The following is a 22,152-nucleotide window of genomic DNA, read 5'->3' as shown; positions in this document are numbered from 1 at the left end:
CCCTGAGGAAAACAGAAGAAACCTGAGTTTTACCATCTCCAGCCTGTACTCGTCCCATCTCTCTGCCTATTTTAAGGAATATCATTCGACATCAACTTCATGATAGTTCTGGGCTGTAGGACTTAGTTCTTGCTACCAAGAAAAGGGCACCAACCTAGGGCCAAACAATGGCAGAAAAAGTGAAGAGGAGGGGCAGCAACTGGGCTCCGACTAAGGCAGTCAGCCTAAGACGGTATTGAGTAATACCACAGCAGAATCAGCTGCGACCGCGTGCCTCAGGTTGCAAAACTCGGCTCCCGTTCTTCTGTAGAGCTGAGCGGAAGGGTGTGGTTTTACACCCGCCCCAAGGAAAGAAAATAACAAGCCTTGCGGCGGTTCAGACCAGAGTCATACGGCAGCCTGTGCACAGCGGTATGAAACACCGCGCATGTCCATGACGCACTCAGGGTCCGCCACAGTTGGGCGCTGGCGACCGGAAGGAACGCCTGAGCCAAGATGGCTGCTAAGCCGGGGGTCGGAAGTGCTGTATCCCACGGCTCAGCTGGGGCCACGGAGCGGGTTCTGTCAATACTACTCGTGCCGGTTGCCACCGAAGCGTCTGTGCAGCTGGGATCGCGGGCGCAGCTGCACCGGGAGCAGGAGGCCCTGGGGAGCCTGACGGCTGGGGGCAGTCTCCAAGTGCTTTCCTTGGCGCCGGGCAGTCGGGGCGGAAGCAGCTGCAGCCTGGACGGCCCCTTTGGGCAGTAAGTGCTCCGGTAGAGTGGGAGGAGTTTGAAACTTTAGCTGCCCTAGGACTCCTAGATCCTCCTCTCAGAGTGGGGAGGGGGAGGGGGATGAGAGCCCCAAAACGCCTCCATAGCAAGCCCAATTCCTCTTGGAACCTTTTTCCTGCTCAAGGTAAAGTGCTCACGTCGTTGCATCTCCACACTACTTCCTCCTCCTGGGTGGGCGGAGAAAGCTGCTCCCCCAGTCCCTGCGAACCCGGGGAATGGGACTCAGCACAGGTGCTGGCTGACTTTCATTCCACGCAGGTTGTCACAGGAGTGCTAATTTTAAAGATGCCAGATGAGGCTTATCGCTAAGTCATTCTGGATACCTGTTTTTTGTCCATGAAACATTTTCTTGCCCCGCCCCTTTTAAAGGAGAGTTTGTCTATTCACTTATTCAACAAAATTATAGAAATGGGCCTCATACACACTAGGCAAGCCATCTACCATCACTAAACGACATCCGCACCCCTGTGGTTTTCATTTTTGAGTCACAGGCCTACTATGGTAGCCCTGGCTGGCCCGCAATTCAGGATCCCCAGCTTTGGCCTTCCTAATGCCAGGATTACAGGTTTGTGTCGCTATGGTTGCTATTTCTTAGAAGTGAGGCTCCCATTACTTTGAAGGTAGAGACAACTAAGAATAATGCACCACTTTCCACCTCCGTAATTCTTAGTACAGGATTTACAGTTTACATAAAAAAATTTAGGAATACTCCAAGTATGTTGCTGGACTCTTTAATAATAGTATTTTAGAATCAATCTGAGATCTCACTTTGGAATCTCCAGATCCTAGACGCACTTGACACAGATCAGTTTGTTGAAACAGCAAATATTTTAAACCCCCCTTTTATTTTCTTGAGACAGTCTCATGTAGTTCAAGCTGGCTTTGAACCAAGGAAGGCTGTGAACTAATCCTACCTCTACCTGAGTGGTGGGATTATAGGCCCCTCCATGCTCAGCTTGCCTTTAAAAAAATTTTTTTATTGAATTTTTGTGTATTTCATACAGAAAATCTTTATATCCCCAGCTTGCCTTTCTTACTGTATGTGTGGTATTTGTATAAGTGCCTGTGTATGTGGAGACTGGAGAGCAACATAGGGTGTCCTCTATATCACTCTTGATATCACTTCCTCTATATCACTCTTATTGAGACAGGGCCTCTCACTGAACCTGGAGCTCATGGGTGAGTTGGATTGAACTTGGAGCTCACAGGTGAGTTGGATTGGCTACATTCACTAGTCAACAAGCCTCCTGTCTCCACTTCCCAGTGCTGGGATTACAGGTGTGAGCCATATTCAGATCCAAATTCAAGTCTTCATGCTTATACAGCTAGTGCTCTTACCCAGTGAGTCATCTGTCCAGCCCCTTTAAAGTTTTTTAAAATTTGAATTGAATTAAATTTTGATTCAATTAGAATGTGCTCTAGGGTAAAAACAAGGGCAGTGTTTCAATAGTTACAGTTTACTTTTGACTTTTCTCAAAGTATATAGATTTTTAATTGTTATTTGAGGCAGGGTCCCGAGATGTGTCACCCAGGCTGTCCTCCAACTCTTGATTTCCCTCTTCAGCTCTCCCAGGAAGTAGAATTATGGGTGAGCACCACTACACTACCACATTTGGTTTATAGGTTTTTAAAACTATTTTTATTTTATGTGTATGAATGTATTACATACATGTGTGTAAGTGCACCCATGTCATGGAATGCCCATGGAGGTCAGAAGAAGGTGTCAGATTACCCCGGAACTGGAGTTTGGATGGTTGTTAGCCACCATGTGGGGTGCTGGGAATCGAACCTGGGCCCTCTGCAAGAGCAGTCAGTGCTCTTAACTGCTGAACCATCTCTCCAGCCCCTATAGGTTTTGTTATATAGTTGAAATTTTCTGTCATATATTTTGCTCTCTTCATCAAATTTCCTGTCTTTCCATGTGGCAGTATTGTCTATGTGCTAATGATTTTATTTATTTACTTATTTTGGTCTTTTGAGACAGGGTCTCCCTGTAGCCCCAGCTGGCCTGGAACTGGCTATATAGACCAGGCTGACCTCGAACTCAGAGAAATCTGCCTGCCTCTGCCTCTTGAATGCTGGAATTAAAAGTGTGTCCCACCACACCTGGCCTGTGCTAATGATTTTAATGGGGTATCACAGTGTTCTGCCTTTTAAATTTTTTTTAAAAATTTATTATTTTTATTTTATATGTATGTGTGTATTGCCTGCATGTAGGTAAGTGCACCCGTGTCATGCAATGCCCATGGAGGTCAGAAGAGGCTGTTGGATCCCCTAGGACTGGAGCTAGGGACAGTTGTTAGCTGCCATGTGAGTGCTGGGATTCGAGCCCAGGTCTTCTGCAAGAACAACCAGTGTTCTTAACCGCTGAGCCATCTCTCTGGCCCCCCCTTTTAAATATTTTTAACTTTTTCAATATTTGGCATTTAGAGTGTTTCCCAATTTTTCAGTGTAAACAGTTAGAAATTGGGTTAATGAAAAAAATTGGTCTAGGTATATAATAGGCAGAAATAGGAAATGTCAGTCTTTCTTCCTTGTACAGACATAATAGCTCCCACGTTAATATAAAATTTGCCACTATAGAAAAAGGAAGGTTTTAAGCCAGGCATGGTGATGCACACCTTTAATCCCAGCACTCAGGAGGCAGAGGCAGGCCGATCTCTGTGAGTTCGAGGCCAGCCTGGTCTCCATAGCGAATCCAGGCCAGCTAGGGCTACAGAGAGACCCTGTCTCAAAAAGACAAAAACAAAAAAAAAGAAAAAGGAAGGTTTTAAAAAGAAGATGAAACTTTTATCAGCATGGTACCCTCATTTCTTTTCAACTACATTGTTTTCAGATTCGGACCCTATTGATTGATTTTTTTGAGGTAGGTTCTTGCCATGTAGCCCAGGCTAGCCTCAAACTCAATCGTTCTGCCTCAGCCTCCAAAAAAATGGGATTATTGTTGAAACACAACAACATCTCACTTATATATGTATAGTTAGTGATAACATTTTGCTGTGTTGCTTAGGCTACCTGATCCTTGAGCTCAAGAGATCCTCTTGCCTCAGCCTTCTGAGTAGCTGAGACTATAGGTGTGTGTCACTGTGACTGACTTGAGACCTTTTACTTTATTTTTTCATGTATGTGTGTGCATGTGTGTGTGTGAGTGTGTGTGTGTGTGTGTGTGTGTGTGTGTGTGTGTATGGATGGATGGATGGAGGCCTAAGGTTGACATTGGGTGTCTTCCTCGATTACTCTCCACTTCATTTGCAATAATTTAACATTTTTATTATTTGTGTGTGTGTGTGTGTGTGTGTGTGTGTGTGTGTATGATGGGGGGTGGAGCATGTGCTGCATGCAGAGGTCAGAGGACAACTCTGTGGAGTTGATTCTCTGCTTCTACCTTTACATGGATTCTCAGAATCAAACTTGGGTTTCCAAGCTTGCATGCAAGCACCTTTACCCCCGAGCCATCTCAATGGCCCTCTGCCTTATTTTCTGAGACAGAGTCTCTCATTGGACCCAGGGCTCTCAAATTCTAGCTAGCCAGCTTGCCCCAGGGATCTCTTGTCTCTGCCTCTTGAGTGCTGATACCAGTGTACCTGCCTGACTTTTACGTGGGTTCTAAGGATCCAAACTCCAGTCTTCAAGCTTGTGGGGCCAGCAATTTATCCCCTGAAACATCTCCCCAGTCCTTATTTTTAAAATGTAATTTAATACATTTAGTCTCTCTCCACCCTTATTAGCCAGTATTGGTGACTATGTTGTCTAGTATGAGAATCATTAGCCACATGTGACTTGTTTTTTATAAAATATTTTATTTATTATTTTTATTTTATGTGTATGAGTATTTTGCCTACATGTAATGCTGCAGAGGTCAGAAGAGGGCTTCAGATTCCCCTAGAACTGTAGTTAAGGACGGTTGGTAGCTGCCATGTGGGTGCTGGGAATCGAACCCAGGTCTTCTGTAAGAGCAGTTAGTGCTCTTAACTGCTGAGCCATCTCTCTCTAGCCCCCCCACATGTGACTTTTTAAATTCAGTTAAGTTAAAAATTCAGTTCCTCAGTTGTATAACCCACAGTTCAAGTGCTTTATAGCCACATCTGCCTACTGGTTGTTGGTTGTCCTGAGCAACACTTATATAGAACATTTCCATTGTCACAAAGTTCTATTGAGCAGAGCTGTTCTCTAGCATACTATTCAGTAGTGTTCAAGGTCCATAGATGCAAAGAATCACTTCTTTTTAAAATCTGAAATTATTTAACCCAGCAAAAGCCCATTTAAACATTTATTTTTATTATTTTATATGTATGAATGTTTGACTATGTGTATGTGTGCCATGTATGTGCCTGGTGTCTGCAGAGGCCAGAAGAGAGTCTCATATCCCTGGAACTGGAGTTACAGATGGTCATGTAGCTGCTGGGAACTGAACACAGGTCCTCTACAAGAACAGCATGTGCTCACCACTGCTGAGCCATCTCTCCAGCCCCAGAATCCATTATTAATTGTATACATAGTATATTTGCTTGTTGGTAATTATCCTTCATGACAGTTTCTTTAAAGATACTAGTTAAGATTCAAGGTAAATGAATAAGAAGATGGAAAAAAAAGACTTTTTAAAAAGTATTTTATTTTTATTTAATATGTATGAGTGTATCGCTTGTATGTAGGTAGGTGCATCTGTGTCCTGCAGTGCCCTTGGAGGTCAGAAGAGGGCATCAGATCCCCTGGAACTGGAGTTACAGATGCTTGTTAGCCGCCATGTGGGTGCTGGGAATTGAACTGGGGTCCTCTGCAAGAATAGTCAGTGCTCTTAACTGTTGAGCTGTCTTTCCAGCCCTGGAAAAAAAGATTTTTAAAAAGATGAAGGAACCTGCTTTCTATGCCCATTTGTTAGTGTAGAGGGGCCAGAGTGGGAAGAACTGTGGAAATGGAGGGAAGACAAGGAAAGTTTTAAAGTAGTTTACAGTCTCTAAAGTCAGAGTATAGAATTAGTGCGACGTGAGCTAAACTGTTCTCAACCTCCCTTTGATCTCTGCTATTGTAAATGTGAGTATGGATATAGAATCTATAATAAATCTAAGCTTTTTCCTTAGCTTTGTATGGGAGGAGTCTCGTAACAGCAGCACATCAACAGACAAGCCCAAGCTGCTTGCTTTTAGTGAAAATTATAAGCTGTTTATGTATGAATTTAACTTGAAAGATGGAAGATGTGATGCAGCCTTATTATACAGCTGTAGTGGGAAGACACTGGAAAAGCTCATTGAAGATCAAGGTATTAGTAAGTATCATGTTTAAATTTGTTACATTATGTGTTTTGTTTTGTTTACTTTTTTGAGACACAGTCTCACTGTGTAACCTAGACTGGCCTCAAACTTGTGATCCTCCTGTCTCAGCCTCCCAAATGCTGGAATTACGTGTATGCCACCATGACCAACTTACCATGTTCTTTTATGTATTTTACCAGAAGCTCTCATAGAAATGAAATCAGTAACAGAGGTCTATTTTGTCTAGTACCCTTAACCATATTAGGCTATTGAGCACTTGAAATGTGATTAATATGAATAAAGTTGTACTTTTAATTTAATTTTATTTTTGCAGTACTAGGGATCCAACCCAGGGTTTCATGAATTCTCAGCAAGCTCTCTACCCCTGTTGCATCCTCAGCCTAGAGATGTACTTTATTTTTTTATTTTTATTTTATGTGTATGAGTGTTATGCCCACATGTATATGAGTGCACCCATGTCATGCAGTGCCCACAGAGGACAGAGAGGGCATTGGATCTCCTGGAACTGGAATTACAGGTGGTTATTACCTGCCATGTGGATGCTGGGATTCAAACCCACATCTTCTGCAAGAGCAACCAGTGCTCTTAACTGCTAAGTCATCTCTCCAGCCCCTAGCAGATGTACTTTAAATGTGACAGCCAAGGAAGTTGATATATGCCTGTAATCCTAGCACTTGGGAGGCAGAAGCAGGAGGATCTCAAGTTTGATGCCACCCTGGGGTGCCTAGTAAGACTGTATCTCAGAAAAATAAACAGAACATGTCATGTATGTCGTGTATTTTTCTTTTCTTTTTATGGTGCTGGGGATTGAACCTATGGCTTCATGAATTCTAGGCAGTCAATCACTGAGCTAGGTCTCCAGGCCTTGTTTTACTTTTAAATTTGAAGACAGGGTCTCACAAAGTTACCTAGGTTGGCCTTGGCCTTACAATCCTCCTTTCTCAGCCTCCTGTCTCAGCCTCCTGAGTAACTGGGATTATAGGCCTGCACCCCAGTCTGACTTTACATACCAGGTTTTGAAGTCTTAGTATGAAGAAAGCAAAACATCTCATTAATAACTTTTTATAGTAATTACACATTGGAATGATATTTTGTATATAATGAACTAAGTAATATATATTAAATTAATTTCACCTGTTTCTTTGGCCATTAGTCACATTGAATCATGTATGTCTCATGGATTTATGACTCACATGTTTTATTGGAAAGTACAGATCTACACTGGTTATAAGCTATGGACTGTGTCTTCCTGATAGCTAACTTTAAGATGGTGACATTCCTAATGACCACCTGCACACACATATATGAACTGTAACTGCCTTAAGTTTAGAATAAGTAGAGTTTCTTTTTTCTTTTTCTTTTTGAGTCAGGATCTCCTTGTAGTCCCAGCTGGCCTGGAACTCACTGTATAGACCAGGTTGGCCTCAAGCTCACAGAGATCTGCCTGCCTCTGTTTCCCAAGTCCTGGGACTAAAGGTGTGCGCTACCACGCCTGGCAAGTTTCTTTTTTTTTAACTTGTCTTATGTTTATAAGATCACAGTGGTGAGTGTGGAATATCTTTTTTGTTTCATAGGTGTTTCCTTACAGTCTTTGAAAATCCTCTCCTTTCACGACAACACATCATTATTGTTCATCAACAGATGTATCGTCCTACGAGTTCTGTTTCCTGAGAGAGATGCTGAGATGAGAGTGCTCAGCTGTTTGACACTGTCCTTGCCCGCACAAACAGTGGAAACGATTATCGATGTGCAGCTCTGCAGAGGAGTTCTTTTTGTGCTGAGTACATTAGACTGGATCTGTATCCTTGGCAGTAAAGATGTTGACTGATCTGTAGGGAAAATAGCTAGAAAGATGAGCCTTTTATACTTTTAATTTGGGGGGCTGGAGTGAAGGAAAAGTACTTAGTTTTCAGTTAGACTTTCCAGGGGGGAAAAATATTCTCCTGTATCATCTTGTATCTTCCAGTGTATAGATATTTTTTATAGTCATAATCATCTTGCTCATATTTACATTCTTTTCAAATTGTATGTATTCTGCATTATTTACTCATAAACTGTACTTATTAAGTGCGTATTATCTGACTACTGCTTAGGTTCTGATATATGTCTTTTTACATGAATATAATTCACTTTTTTTTGAGGCCTCAAATACCCAAATGCTGGGATTACCAGTTTGAGTCACCACACTATCATTTTAGTGAATGGTTTGCTCAACTATTGTTAACATTTTTTGAAACTATTTCTTTGTCTCTAGCAGCAAAATTAATTTGAAGGTTTAAAAAATGACACTTTATATGATTTTGAGACTTATTTCATATTTTATATGATTTTGAGATTTTTATTTCTGAAGTAAAGGAAGGATCCTCCCCCGCCCCCGCTTGTGTTGGGGTTTGAACCTGGGGACTCACATGTGCTAGACAAGTGCTCTACCACTGAGCTACATCCAAGTCCTTTACTTTTGTTTGTTTGCTTATTTATTTAGAGACAGGGTCTCACTATGTAGCTTTAGCTGGCCTACTCACTGTATAGATCAGGCTGGCCTTGAATTCAGCCATCTGCATGCCTCTGCCTCCTGTGTGCTGGGATTAAAGGTGTGTACCACCATGCTCAACTATTTTGTTTTTTTGAGACAGGGTCTCACTTTGTAACTGAGATTGGCCTGAAACTCACTGTGTAGCCCAGTATAGCCTCAAACCCATGGTGATCCTCCTGCCTCAGCTTCCCCCAAAGGGATGATTTTTCCAATTTTAACTATATAGTTTCTTTTAATGTTAAAAATACTAGATGACTTAATTTTTGTTGCCAAATAGTAGAACTTTTCTGTCTACTGTAGCAGCTGTTGGGCATATGTGACTGTTGAGCATTTGCAGTTGTCTAGGTATGACTTAGAATTCTCATTTTATTTCATTGCTTCATGATTAGAAGCTGATCTTGAACCAGGTATTAGAGAGTTTTAAGTATATTTAGAATAAATATAAGTTTCTCCAATTTTTTTTAAACAGTGTCTCAGAGATCCACCTGCCTCTGCCTCCTGAGTCCTGGGATCAAAGGTGTGCGCCACCATGCCCAGCTTAAAACAGGGTCTTGGCCTGTTTTAAGTTTAGATACAGGACTGGCCTTGTATCGGATATTTAGCCAAGGATGACCTTGAATACCTGGCTCTTAACTTCTACTTCCTGAGTACTGGTATAACAGACTTGAATCACCATGCTTAGGTTATATGGTGCTGGGGATCAAACCCAGGGCCTCATGCATGCTAGACAATCACTCTACTAACTAAGCTACATCTCTAGCCCAGTTTCTCCAACTTTTCAACTGTGATTTTGTGAGGTCTAAATACAGGTCATGTATTTCTGGTGAAATTTTACTAATTCAAATTTAGATGTACTATAAGTGTACTTTAGATTATATATACTTATGAGAAAAATCTCAATTTTTAATATTGGTTACGTGTTGAAATGATAATATTTGAGCACATTTGCTAATATGAAACATTAAAGTTAAGTTTACTTAATTTCTTGGGCAGCACTCATGTAGATCCCTCATAGAAAATAGTAGTGTCTCAATGGTGGTACAGTGTGGGTTTCCAGCCTATTGAATGAACTCTGAAGTAGGTTGTAGTGATTTGGTTACCATGCCTGTATACTGCCTCAGTTTTAATATCTTCCTCCTGTTATACCTACAAGGTGATAGCAATAAAGCCTATAGCTCTGCCCATCCTGTGATTTAAATGATTATATATATTTATAAAACTGATGCTTCCTTTAACTCTAACTCAAAAGATATTTTTAACACTGTGAATGGCATGCATGTAGCTAATGTAGACTTAGCACTTCTCCAAGAAGATTCTTGTAATGAGCAACAGCAGGAATCAGCCAGGACTTCGTCCTTTACGTCATTGAAAGTGGCTCAAGACTTGGATGTGTTGGTGATTGTCAGCAACTCCAGCACTGCAGTTGCTCTTGACCTAGATTTGTATTTCAGGTAAGCAGGTTACTAGAATTTCTAATTTGAGGTAAACAGAACTATAAGCAGTTGAAAATGTTTGTGTTAAGAAACCCAGCTTTTTGATGCAGTTAGATCACATTAAGCTGCAGTACAGTGAGGTTATTACTGTGTAAGAATATGCATAAATGACTGCTGGCCACCTTTGTATCTTCACATTGTGCATCAAAGATTTGCTTTTGACTTACGTGGTGTTACGTAAGGGTTATGTCATATAAGTAACAAGGAAGCAATCTGGATCATACAGTTTAAAAGTCCCTTATTATGTATTATCCCCTTACCTTTTGCCCCACATAAGATAGTGGAATTTACCTTGTTATTAGAGTTGTTGCTTTTGTGACTTGGAATTCTGGCTGCCTTGTGGTTTATGTTCCTCATAAAAGAAGCTATATTCAGCTAGTTTTTTCTGTCTGGGGATTTCCAAGGGTATTTCCCTTGGAGAAACTGAATTTGTGGGTGTCTAGGTAGATCAGTAATAGCTGAATGCTTGTTTGTGGTGCTTTTAGATGTAGGCATTCTAGTTGTTTCTAATTTTATGTTTGAGGGTGTGTGTTATATTTTAGCAGTCTTTTTATTGTAGCTTACTGATCTAAAAATAGGCCTGTGAACAATTATGACTTATGTAATATTTAGGGCCACTCAAAACCATAAAGATTTTTAATTCTACATTAATGTGAATATATAAATCCTTGAGAAGTTGGACATGGTTTGATGAGTTTCACAGCTTATTGTTTGGTTCATTGAAAAGAGTAAATTTATGTTTATGTATTTGCCAAGTATTTTTACAGTTGTGATGTCTCTTTTTTCTCTTTTGATGCCTGGGATCAAACCCAAGCCCTCAGTCATGCTAGGCAAGCAAACATTCTACCACTGAACTAACCTCTAACTCCTTGTTTTGTTAAAATGTTTTAATTTATTTTGTTTTTAAGTGTATTAATGTTTTGCCTGTGTCTGTGTAGGTGTATCTGTGTCATGCAATGCCTACAGTGGCCAGCGGAGGACATCAGATCCTCTGGAACTAGAGTCAAGGGTGGTTGTTAGCCACCATGTGGGTACTGGGAACTGAACCTGGGTCCTCTGCAAGAGCAGCCAGTGCTCTTAACTGCTGAGGCATCTTTCCAACCCATCTCATTTGTTTTAAATGTCTATTTATGTATTATTTATATTTGGTCTTTATTCTAAAAACATGTAGGCATTAAAGGAATTCCATCTGGGGGAGAGGGAAGAAGCAATATTATGATCTGATTTACTTTTTGTTTTGTTTTAGACATGGTCTCAAGATGTAGCCCAGGTTGGGCTCAAACTCATAATCCTCTTGCCTCAGCTGAGTGCTGGGATCATAGGAGTGGCCATCACACCTAGCTTTATTTTTTTGGATAGTTGAGCAGGGGTAATTAGTATATTCTTAGATTGTTTTCTTGTTTATCAGTAAGGTAGTTTTTGCAGAATTATCTCCTGTTCATTCATTTGGAAAACAGTTTGAATGGTGGGGAAGGAGAGTCTGTTCACCTATTAAACTCCTTGAATGTGGAGTTCTCTTAATGTTTCAACAGTACCTTAAGAGGGCACTGTCCTGTTCCCTGTAGCAAATTTAGGGGTCTGTCCAACTAAATGAATAATCTGTGCTTATTATTTATATGAGTGCTGTTTAATATCAGTTCTCCAGAGTTGGCTGCATACTTTATTTTCCAAGTGTACTCTGAAGTCCAGATGTGTTTTTGTCATTCCTGCCTTGTAGTTGGAGCTTTTCTTTCCCAGACACAAAGCATTAGCCTCCTTTTCATCCTATCCTATCCTGTTCATCCCCACCACTGAAATATACCTCTTTTTTGAAATTCTTTACTTCTAACACTATTTCTACTTACAATTTTAGACTTGTCTCATAATTTTTCTTCTCTTTGAATGTTTGTGGTACTTCTGCTTTTGAGTCAGAGTTTAGTACTTAACTGTGTCGTCTTATATTATTTCCTTACTTTTTCATTTTCTCCTATAGAGTTTATAAATGTTCATTGAGAACCCAAACTCATGGTCTGTTCTTTCAGATGTTTCCCCCGTCTTGAGAGGAGGTCTTGCTATGTTGCCCAGGCTAATCTCTGAACTCAGGGGATCCTTACAGCTCAGCTTCTGTTCAGTTCATTGGTCAGAGATGTTTTCTTCCATTTGACCTCAGTTGTCCATTCTCATACTCATGCCCTGGGCTTTGTCAGTATTTGAAATTACTCCTCCCCCAGATCACTACTCTACACATGTCGCTCTGACTATGGCTTCCCAAACTTTCCCCAGATCACTACTCTACACATGTCACTCTGACCACAGCTTCCCAAACTTTTTAGCTTGCATACTCAAGTACCTGTTCTCTGACGTCACTGGAATGTCCTGCTTGTCCTCCTTCCATACTCTGTCCCCCTCCTGCTTTCACATCTCTCTTTTCCAAGGTAGATGTATGATCATTGTTTTAGTTTCTTGCATGCATGCTAAACTCTTGTTCCTGCTCTGTGGTAGCACTTGAGGTGGCAAAATACTAATCCCAAATGAAAGCTTTATTCTGCGTTCTTAGTGCCTATACCCAAGCGTTGTGCACTTGTGAAAAAACCATAAAAGCTTTCTACCCCAACCCCTTATTTCTAGTTTTTTGAGTTACTTTGTAACTCAACTAACTTTGTAGTTAGACTGGCCTGAAACACAAGATCCCCCTGCCTCTGTCTCCCAGTCCTAGGATAATAGATATATATCTCCACACCTAGCCTTACAAAAATGTCTTTAACACTCAAACCCACTCATCTCTTTACTCTTACCTTTCTTGGATGACCATGCTTTCTACTTTTTCAAACCTGTCAACATTAGGAGTTAATTTTCCTCTTTGAAAGAATTCTCTGCTATTCCTGGTTTATATATGTTTTTGTTTTTGTTTTTGGATGGTGTTTTTTGTTTGTTTTTTTTTTGAGACAGGGTCACCCTGTAGCTCCTGGAACTCACTAAATAGACCAGGCTGGCCTTGAACTTACAGGGATCTGCCTGCCTCTGCCTCCCAAGTGCTGGGATTAAAGGCATGTGGCACCATGCCCAGCCATCCTTCCTATTTTTAAAGGAAGCAGTGTTACCTACTGGGAGCTCCTTCAGCCTTTTATGAAGCCTCATTTCTTCCCTCCCTCCCTCCCAGGGACTTTTCTCCATTTCTTCTCTTTTTTTATATTTCTAACCTCTTTTTGGTATTAGATCCAGATCCACTTAATCAACAAGTACCAGCCCCTCTACTCCTAAGTGTTTCTCAAGTCTAACCACTTTTCACCCCTCTTGTTATCACCCCAATCCATACCACTGTCTTCTTATGGGAACTGTTATAACAACCACCTAAATGGTCTCCCCATGTCATTTCCTTTTTGTTTGTTTGTTTGATTTATTATTTTTATTTTATGTGTTTGGCCAAAGCTCACATTTAAAAAAAATTTATTTTTAATTTTTTTATGTGTATGAGTGTATTGCCTACATGTATGTAAGTACACCCATGTCATGCAGTGCCCATGGAGAACAGAAGAGGGCATCAGATCCCCTGGAACTGGAGTTACAGACAGTTGTTAGCTGCCATGTGGGTGCTGGGATTTAAGCCCCAGTCTTCTGCAAGAACAGCCAGTGCTCTTAACTGCTGAGCCATCTCTCCAGCCCCAAAACTCACATCTTAATCACTCATTATACTGTCATCACAATGTAAAATTTAAGCCAGGTTCAGGTGAATGCATAAGAAGGGAAAATATGTGTGAGTATGAATGGGACAGGGTGTGTGGAAAGAGGGCTCTTGTGTTTGAGAGAGAGAACACAGTAGCAGCTACAGTGCAATGAAAATTGAGGCAGAGTAAGATGAGACTGGAAAAGTTGGCTAGAGACAGATGGTTCAGAGCCTTGTGGCCTATTAAGGACATTTGACTTGTATCTTAACAACAGAAGGAAGCTAAAGAAGGAGTGTAAGTAGAAAACAGCATGATGAGCTGCAGAATGTAGCTAGGGAGAGGGGAAAGCTTTTATAATCCATCTAAGCACTTTAGAATTCTTGAACTTGGAAGGTATTATGCCAACACATTTGTCAAGAAGATGATGAAACAAAGGGTAGGACGAGAACACATGGCTTCAGAAAAAGGTAGACATTCTGCCCTCAGATGTTAATGCCCAGCTAGACCACTGATAGGATAAACATTTTTAAAATGTGACTGACTGCTCTATGGAGGATGGATTTTAGGGGGTAAGACATGACATGAGGGTCTGGAGAGATGGATCAGTAGATGAAGGCACTTGCTGCCAAGCCTAATGACTTGAACCCATATGGTGGAAGGAAAACAGTCCCACAAGTTGTCCTCTGACCTCCACATGCATGAGTCTACCCTAACCCCTTACACAAAATAATCTGAGCTTTATGGTTAAATTAGCCTGGTTCATTGTTTCTCTGAGCTCTAGTTTCCATAGCTGTAAAATGGGTTATACTTAAATAAGGTTGTTGTCACACTAACTTTTCTCCTTCCTGCTCTCTGTTTGACCCACCGTCACTCTCTTCAGGGTAGACAAACTAACATAACACATTTTTATCTGAATTTTGCATAGTTTATGCCTTTGGGAGGGGAGGGAATGACTTACAAAGAAATGGACACCCCACGCCCAGCCCGCTGTTCCAGATCGCTTTCACCCACAGTCTGCCTCATCTCACGTCCATGCATGCCCACTCACCCCACAGAGTTCCCTGCGGGGTCCATGGGGTGCATGGCAGGCTGGCTCACTGACTCCTGTTCCCTGCTTCCAAGATGGTGCTAACTCCTCCTTCTTCCATTCCAATCTCCCGCTACGCTAGACTCCACCCTTCTTCCCAGGGTGCCCTGTGCTTGCCGGAAGCTCTTTGGAGGAATAAGTCATTTCTGGGCTACACGCCACCCCTTTCCTCCAGCTCTTACAATCTTTCTGCCAACCTTCCACAAGGGTCCCTGAGCCTCGGAGGGAGTGACAGATGTAGGGCAATCTCTCTTGTATCACCACGAGATAGTGACTTCTTGGGCCTCTCCATCATTCATCTTTAAGACATGGCCACCAATCTATAACGGTGATGTTTCCCATACTATAAAGACAAATGGAAGGAAGTAGACACATCTAAACAAACATGAATGTAAATACAAATACCTAGAAGATATCCCAGTAGGTGTACTATATTCATTAAACAGTATACTTGCAACAGCTTCCCCACTGGGGCCTGTAGCCTTTTTTGACACCGGGGGTTGGCCTCGTCTACAGTACTAGATGTGTGTTCCACCGGTAGGAGTGGGCCTTATCCAATTAGAAATTTTTCAGTTGTACATATGTTAGTTGAGCCATTATTGCACTTGCAGGCATTGCTTGGCATGTCTATAGTGTACAGCACGAAGGATCCATTGTTGAGTAGAATCATAGGGGATTCTTTCTCCCCCAACCATCTGCATAACATCTTCTGGCACTATAAAATCCATTCATTCAGTGGCATGGAGTTTTTGGCTTAGTCTCAGCTCCATCTCTTCTCCCATGTTCACATCATGCAGCGTCTTCAAGCAACATGGCCTTACCAACCTTTTTAGTGTACAACTGACATTAGTGGCAGTAGCCTTGGTAAATTTGAGGACCTCTAGGATCTCTCTCTGACCAACAGCTCATAGGGAGACAACCCACTCCTGGTACTGTCGTTTTTCTTAACAGTTGTATAGTTTGGGAGCCTCTGTTTTAATCTTACCCAACCATAAAACTCCCAAGAATCTTACAGCTATATCTGGCCTTTGTTTCTTCAGGTATCTTTCAAATAGGTTTCACGTCTATAAAACACTAAAAGGCTAACATCATATATTAAATCAGTCATAGACAAGGTCTAACACAGCAGGGAAAGGTTTTATCCATTCATATTAACTTTTATCCATAGATCTTTGTTAGGTACCATAGCATGGGTAAGAGGCATTAATTTGGTTAGTTCTTTACTATCTTTAGTTATCCCTTTGGAGTCATTCCCCATTCTGGGGATCTTACATGGAGTCTCTTTGTATTCTTTTATCCTTGACACACTTACAGGTGTTGGCTTCAGTTGCCTGACCCTGCACTGGCCTAAGGAGGCAGGGGGTTTCTTTTGTCCCTGCTGCACCTGTTGGTTCCCTGAGTCAGGCAGGTCCTGGGTCTGCCTCCTGACTGTAGCCATATCTGTCGTCTCTTCGTTGGCCATACCTTGCTGCTAGGGAAGGCCCTGGTGGGAAAAATTGCCTCCACCCATAGCAGAGCCTTTATCAGGAGAGAAATGCACCTTATTCAATCTTTGGGGATCCTTAACCACTCCAGGACAGTTTTTGTCCTTTGAATGCCTTTTGTAAACTGTACTTCCAGTTTTAAAGCCTTTCAGAAGCTCCTTAGTACCTAATTTTGTTTTCTGTCAATTTTTTTTCTTTGGGATAAGTCTTGCCACATTTGTCTTCGAGTAACCAAACAGACCATTCATTCTGTCTGGTCTTTTTTACATCTCTTGTAGGGTGTTCTGTTATTCTACAGACATGTTTTACATGTTGGTCAGAGTCACTTAGATCTGCTAAAGCCTCTCTCACTTTACAGTGATCTTGTCCCATTAAAGGGCTTAGCAAAAGCATTAAAGCTCAGTACCATTCTCAAGGTCCCAGTTGAATTAAGCTTTCTTTATAGCTCTGGTGAACACAGTCTTATCTGGCCCAGTGAACTAGGCATCATATATTGCTTTTCTCATACCTAGTTCTCTCAGTAATGCCTGTCCCTCCTTTATAGTTCTCCAGCCTCTGTTAATTATGGGAGTTTCCCTTGGTGATGACCATATATCTTTAATGCCTTGTACCAGCCATCCCATTAAGGACTGCTCCCCCACTGCATTCGTTGAACAGCCTATATCACAAGGACAGATGGGTGGTTATATAACTCAGCTGTGAAGCCTCTGAAGGACTTAGACTGATGTTATTTGCTCCCATGTCCCATACCCTCATGAACCACGTGATGAGGGGCTTTTTGATTGCTTGCTTGTAAGCTTTTCCTAGTTTTAACAATTCCAGTGTGGAGTATTTCCTAGCTACAGAACTGATAGCTTTTTTTTTTTTTCTTTTTGTTATCAAGGTTGCATCTGAGGGGCAGCTTTAGCTACTTTTATTTTTAGGTTGTTTCTTTTTCCACTATTATCTGTCTTTTTTCCTGAGTCCTTGCACCTCATACAAGTTAAAATGTCCAGTGTTTTTTCTCTCTCAAGCTCTGCAGCTAAAACTGAATCTTCCAGTGCTTCCCTAGCCTTTTTAGCATCCCCTGCCCTGGACAAATCTTTTATTATGCAAAGTGGCCATGCCCTCTCTCTGGGTTCTCCGCTTGTGTCCAAGGCCTGTAAAAGTTTTTCTAGCCTTTCTATAACCTTTAAAAAGTCTTTACATATCCACAGCTGGATTCTTTCCCCACATTTACACAGCTGTGGCCCATGCATTTGCATGGCCAGCACCTTTTTAGTTACTTATTTTATAATCCATTCTATAACCCACATGGCTATTGCTAACTCCATTAAGCATATAGGGTTTGGCTGCCCTCTCCCCTGGGTTCCTGCCAGCTACTCCTGGATGGGTTGCATTATCTCACAGGACTCTTTGCGGAACCCCCCCCCCCGCCCTTCTGGATTTGGGAATCCGAACCCAGCTCCCTTTCAGTTGGCTCACCAGATATTGCTGGAACCACGCCACTTTCCCAGGCTCACATATCGAGTTCTTCTTGACTCCTGCAGTTCACTTATCCTGCCAACTATGCCAATTTTTTCACACTAACTTTTCTCCTTCCTGCTCTCTGTTTGACCTGCCCTCACTCCCTTGAGGGTCTGGTGCTCCTGATGCGGGTAGACAAACGACATGACACATTTTTATCTGAATTTTGCATAGTTTATACCTTTGGTGGGGGGATGGCTTACAAAGAAACAGACACCCAGTGCCATGCCGCAGCACAACAGCCTGCTGTTTTGGATTGCTTTTGCCCACAGTCTGCCTCATCTCGCGTCTGCACGTTCCCGGTCGCCCCGCAGAGTTCTGTGTGGGGTCCATGGTGTCCACAGCAGGCTGGCTCGCCCACTCCTGTTCCCTGCTTCCAAGATGGTGCCAACTCCTCCTTTTTTTCTTTCCAATCTCCTGCCACACTAGGCTCCACCCTTCTTCCCAAGGAGCCCTATGTTCGCCTGTAGCTCTTCAGAGGACTAAGTTGTTTCTGGGCTACAGTTGTAAGGCTTAAATAGGAGTGATCAGTACAACATTTACAGTATGGTAGACAGTGAACATGCACTTTGCTTTAAAAAGTTAACTACTTCATAGGGTCAGACCCTTGGTGTTGGCTGTGCTACAAGGGAGATGAGCAAGCCTTCACTCTGAGGCATGGTGCACTGTTTGTACTATTCCTTCCCTGTGGTCCATCTCCATTTTTAACAGGAACAGTTGTAATACAAATTTGTGTTTGGTCTTCATTTTTAAGATGGTTTTCATTATTTTTAAATGTAGCCAACACCCAGGACATCTGCTTTGTGAAAGAACACCAGACGACCTTCCTATTCAAGGACCAGTGGGGATAGATGAAGATGATCCTCTTAACTCTGTCCACAACATGAAACTGACCAAGGTTTCCTTTCAAGTTGATAGGTAAGACACTATATTTTCACTAAAGGTCTCTACTTGGTAGATTGTTTTAATTCTTCTTTTTATTCCTTTCAGTCCTAGATGACTTGCAACTCTCTATGTAGATCAGGTTGGCCTTGAACTTAGAATGATCTGCCTGTCTCTGCCTCCTGAGTGCTGGGATTACAGGTAGAAGCCATTATTCCTGGGTAGATACTTTTGTTTTGTTTTTTTTTTTTGTTGTTGTTGTTGTAGTCTTTTTGAGACAGAGGAGACAGGGTCTCCTTGTACATCCTGTAGCCCCAGCTGTCCTGGAACTCACTAGAGAGACCAGGCTGACCTTAAACTCACAGAGATCACCTGTCTCTGTCTCCCAAGTGCTAAATTAGTCATGCACCAACATACTTGGCTCTGGGTAGATACTTTTAAAAGAGCATTTTTATCCTGGCTTAGTGTTTAACTTTAGTGCCTCTCACTGTAATGGGTGTTAAGTGCTACCTTATCTTCTAGGTCTTGGAAGGCCCAGCTTTCATCACTGAATGAAACAATAAAGAGCTCTAAACTGGAGGTTTCCTATTGTGCTCCATGGTTCCAGGGTATTTTGCATTTGGAGTCCACTGAATCTGGTAACCATGTTCTCAGGGTGCTAAACCGGGTTTTTATTCCAGAGGATGTGCTGCATGGCCAGTGTGCTTTTCCACAGAAAGAGCACATCAAGACCAGTGATCCAAGAAGATCATGGAAGACAATGCACCTCACTGAACAAGAGCAACCCACAGAGCTTAAGTGTATGTCTGCAACAGGATTTACTGCACTGTTTACTTGGGCCATGGGAACAACTAGCTGTACCATTGTCCTCTGGGATTTGGAGACTCAGAACTTGGAGTGTTTGTCTCTCAGCCAGTGCATTCCTGTAGAGAGTAGTGGAGACCAGCAGCTGTGCCTCGTTCTGACAGGTGAGAATATCTTGTATTAGATTGAAACATGTTGCTAAGAGGTGTGTCTTCTTTTTAAAATTTATTTATTTACTTTGCACCTGTGTGTGTGTGTGTGTGTGTGTGTGTGTGTGTGTCTGTGTCTGTGTCTGTCATTGTTTATGTATGTATGTATGTATATACAGCACTGGTATAGGTCAGAGGACAATGGGTGGGAGTTGGTTCTCTTTCTACCATGTGGGTCCTGGGACTGAACTCAGGTCACCAGATTTGGCAGTCTTTACCCACTGAGCCATCTTGCTGGCCAAAGGTGTGACCTCATAATGTATTTCACTTGTGCTACCTTGGTGACTGCATGTGCCTAGTCTTACTTCAGGATGGTACTCATTCAGGGAGAAAATTTAGTATTATTCTTTGTAACATTGTCTCATGTGTTTAATGCTTGATAATTTATAATTAAATTCATTTCTCTTCAGCTAAATGTTAAGATACAAAGATACTAAGAATAATACAGGTTGGGCCGGGCGTGGTAGTGCATGCCTTTAATCACAGCACTTGGGATTATTTATTTATTTTTTGAGATTTTTGAGACACAGTCTCTCTAGGTAGTTCTGGCAGGCCTAGAAGGCACTGTGTAGATCAGGCTGATGTCAAACTCACAGATATAAATCCATAGTAATTTACTAAAGCTACTTTTAATTTTTCCTACAGAAAATGGGCTCTCTCTGATTTTGTTTGGTTTAACTCAAGAGGAGTTTTTAAACAGACTAATGATCCATGGAAGTGCGGGCACTGTGGACACCCTTTGTCATCTCAATGGCTGGGGACGGTGTTCAATTCCTATTCACGCTCTAGAGGTAATGGATTCAATCTGTCACACCACACCTGCTGTCACATACCCTTGTCTCAGTGAGGATCTGAGAGAATTCACATAATCCAACAGCCTTCACCCATTCATTTGTCCAGGTCTGACTATTGTATTTCCCCAATTCTGCTTGACTGTTTAGTTTTTAAAAGATATGAGAGTATGATAACTACAATTTAAGAAGGGAATGCTGCAGAAAGTAGAGGCAACAGTGAGTGAATATGAGGGAACAGAGTAGAAACAAGCCATGGAGAGCTGTGTGGAGATGATCTTTTATCTCTCACACATCTGCTCCTATCCACCTTTAGAAGATGTGATCTGAATTTACATAGCGTTTTTGCACTTCACACACACCCTTTTTTAAAAAAAATATTTTTATGTATATGGGTGTATTGCTTGCGTAAATGTAAGTGTACCCACATCATGCAATGCCTGTGGAGGTCAGAAGGAGGGCATTGGATTCTCTTGGAATTGGAGTTATGGATGGTTGTTAGCTGCCATGTGGGTGCTGGAAACTGAACCTGAAGAGTATCCAGTGCTTTTAACCACTGAGCCATCTCTCCAGCCCCCATTTTTTTTTATATGCGCTTATCTAACTTGTCCCAAAAGAATTACATGAGGTAGATTGGATAGTTTTTATTCTCTTTGTTTAGTAGATTAAGAAGCAGCCATGCTGGGTGTGGTGGCACATGCTTGTAATCCCAGCACTTGGGAGGCAGAGGCAGTTGAATCTCTGTGAGTTCCAGGTCAGCTGGAGCTACAGGGAGACCCTGTCTCAAAAAGATCAAAAAAAGCAGGTACATAGTGGGTGAGTGAGTGACCTAGAACCATACTAACAGAGAAAGGAACTAGAATCAGGACACAGCCCCTGAAAGACTGTTTTTATTTGGTTTTTGTTTTTTGAGGTAAGAGCCTCCAGTATCCCAGACTAGACTCAGAGTTGGACTCCAAATCTTCCTGCCTCTACCTCCTGAGTGCTGGAATTATAGGCATGTGCTACCACACTGTGTGTGTGTGTGTGTGTGTGTGTGTGTGTGTGTGTGTGTGTGTTTAATAACTCCAAGTTTGTTTTATAACCTTTTCTGACATACATCCAGTTGAGGTCAACTGTCTAAACATGCACAGAAATACCTGTTTGCCTGAACACTTTTTTTTTAAAAAATATAGAATGCTTCACGAATTTACGTGTCATTAAAACACTGACAAAAGAACAGTTATGACCAGACTGGTATTTAAGCATACCAGCATAATAGGACTTCTTTTCCAACTTTTTAAAATACTTTTTACACCTAAGCCAATTCATGACAGTTGTGTTCCATGTGCTATGAACAGATATATCCCTGTACCGATTACAATTATACTACATGCAGATGTCCTTTCTGGAAATTATTAGAGGCAGAATGGCTCAAATGAGAGCAAATAAGCTGAGAAAACTATACAGATCAAAGTAAAAAATGGTAAAGATTAGTTCCACCCATCTATTGTATCTGTCTTTTTTTTTTTTTTGGTCTTTTTGAGACAGGTTTCCCTATAGCCCCAGCTATCTAGACCAGGCTGGCCTCAAACTCAGAGAGATCTGCCTGCCTCTGCCTCCTGAGTGCTGGAATTAAAGATGTGTGCCACCATGCCCAGCTGACTATATATGTCTTTTATTACTATTTTTTAATT

General features: G+C 41.7%; 1 protein-coding gene across 5 annotated transcripts in view; it reads left to right on the top strand.

The window, feature by feature from the left end:
* Nucleotides 1-479: 479 nt before the first annotated feature.
* The window catches only part of Spg11 (SPG11 vesicle trafficking associated, spatacsin), a 90,583-nt gene continuing 68,910 nt past the window's right edge, over nt 480-22,152 (top strand). For 3 of the 5 annotated variants that reach the window (XR_003846437.1, XM_017802309.2, XM_008849137.3), the window contains exons 1-7: nt 480-743; nt 5,852-6,036; nt 7,618-7,842; nt 9,826-10,027; nt 18,571-18,708; nt 19,195-19,640; nt 20,331-20,476. Coding sequence is in view for 4 of the 5 variants with exons in the window: in XM_017802309.2 (XP_017657798.2) it covers nt 496-743; nt 5,852-6,036; nt 7,618-7,842; nt 9,826-10,027; nt 18,571-18,708; nt 19,195-19,640; nt 20,331-20,476 (1,590 nt within the window). In the remaining variant the exon portion in view is untranslated. Of the gene's footprint in view, nt 744-772; nt 898-5,851; nt 6,037-7,617; nt 7,843-9,825; nt 10,028-18,570; nt 18,709-19,194; nt 19,641-20,330; nt 20,477-22,152 lie in introns of those variants that run through there. The other 2 variants (XM_029554120.1, XM_029554121.1) reach the window with 2 other exon arrangements.

Source organism: Nannospalax galili, unplaced genomic scaffold, assembly GCF_000622305.1.
Source record: "Nannospalax galili isolate Female #2095 unplaced genomic scaffold, S.galili_v1.0 scaffold891, whole genome shotgun sequence".
NCBI lineage: Eukaryota > Metazoa > Chordata > Mammalia > Rodentia > Spalacidae > Nannospalax > Nannospalax galili.
The sequence above is the reverse complement of the archived record's forward strand: the minus strand, read 5'-3'. Positions and strand labels throughout refer to the sequence as shown.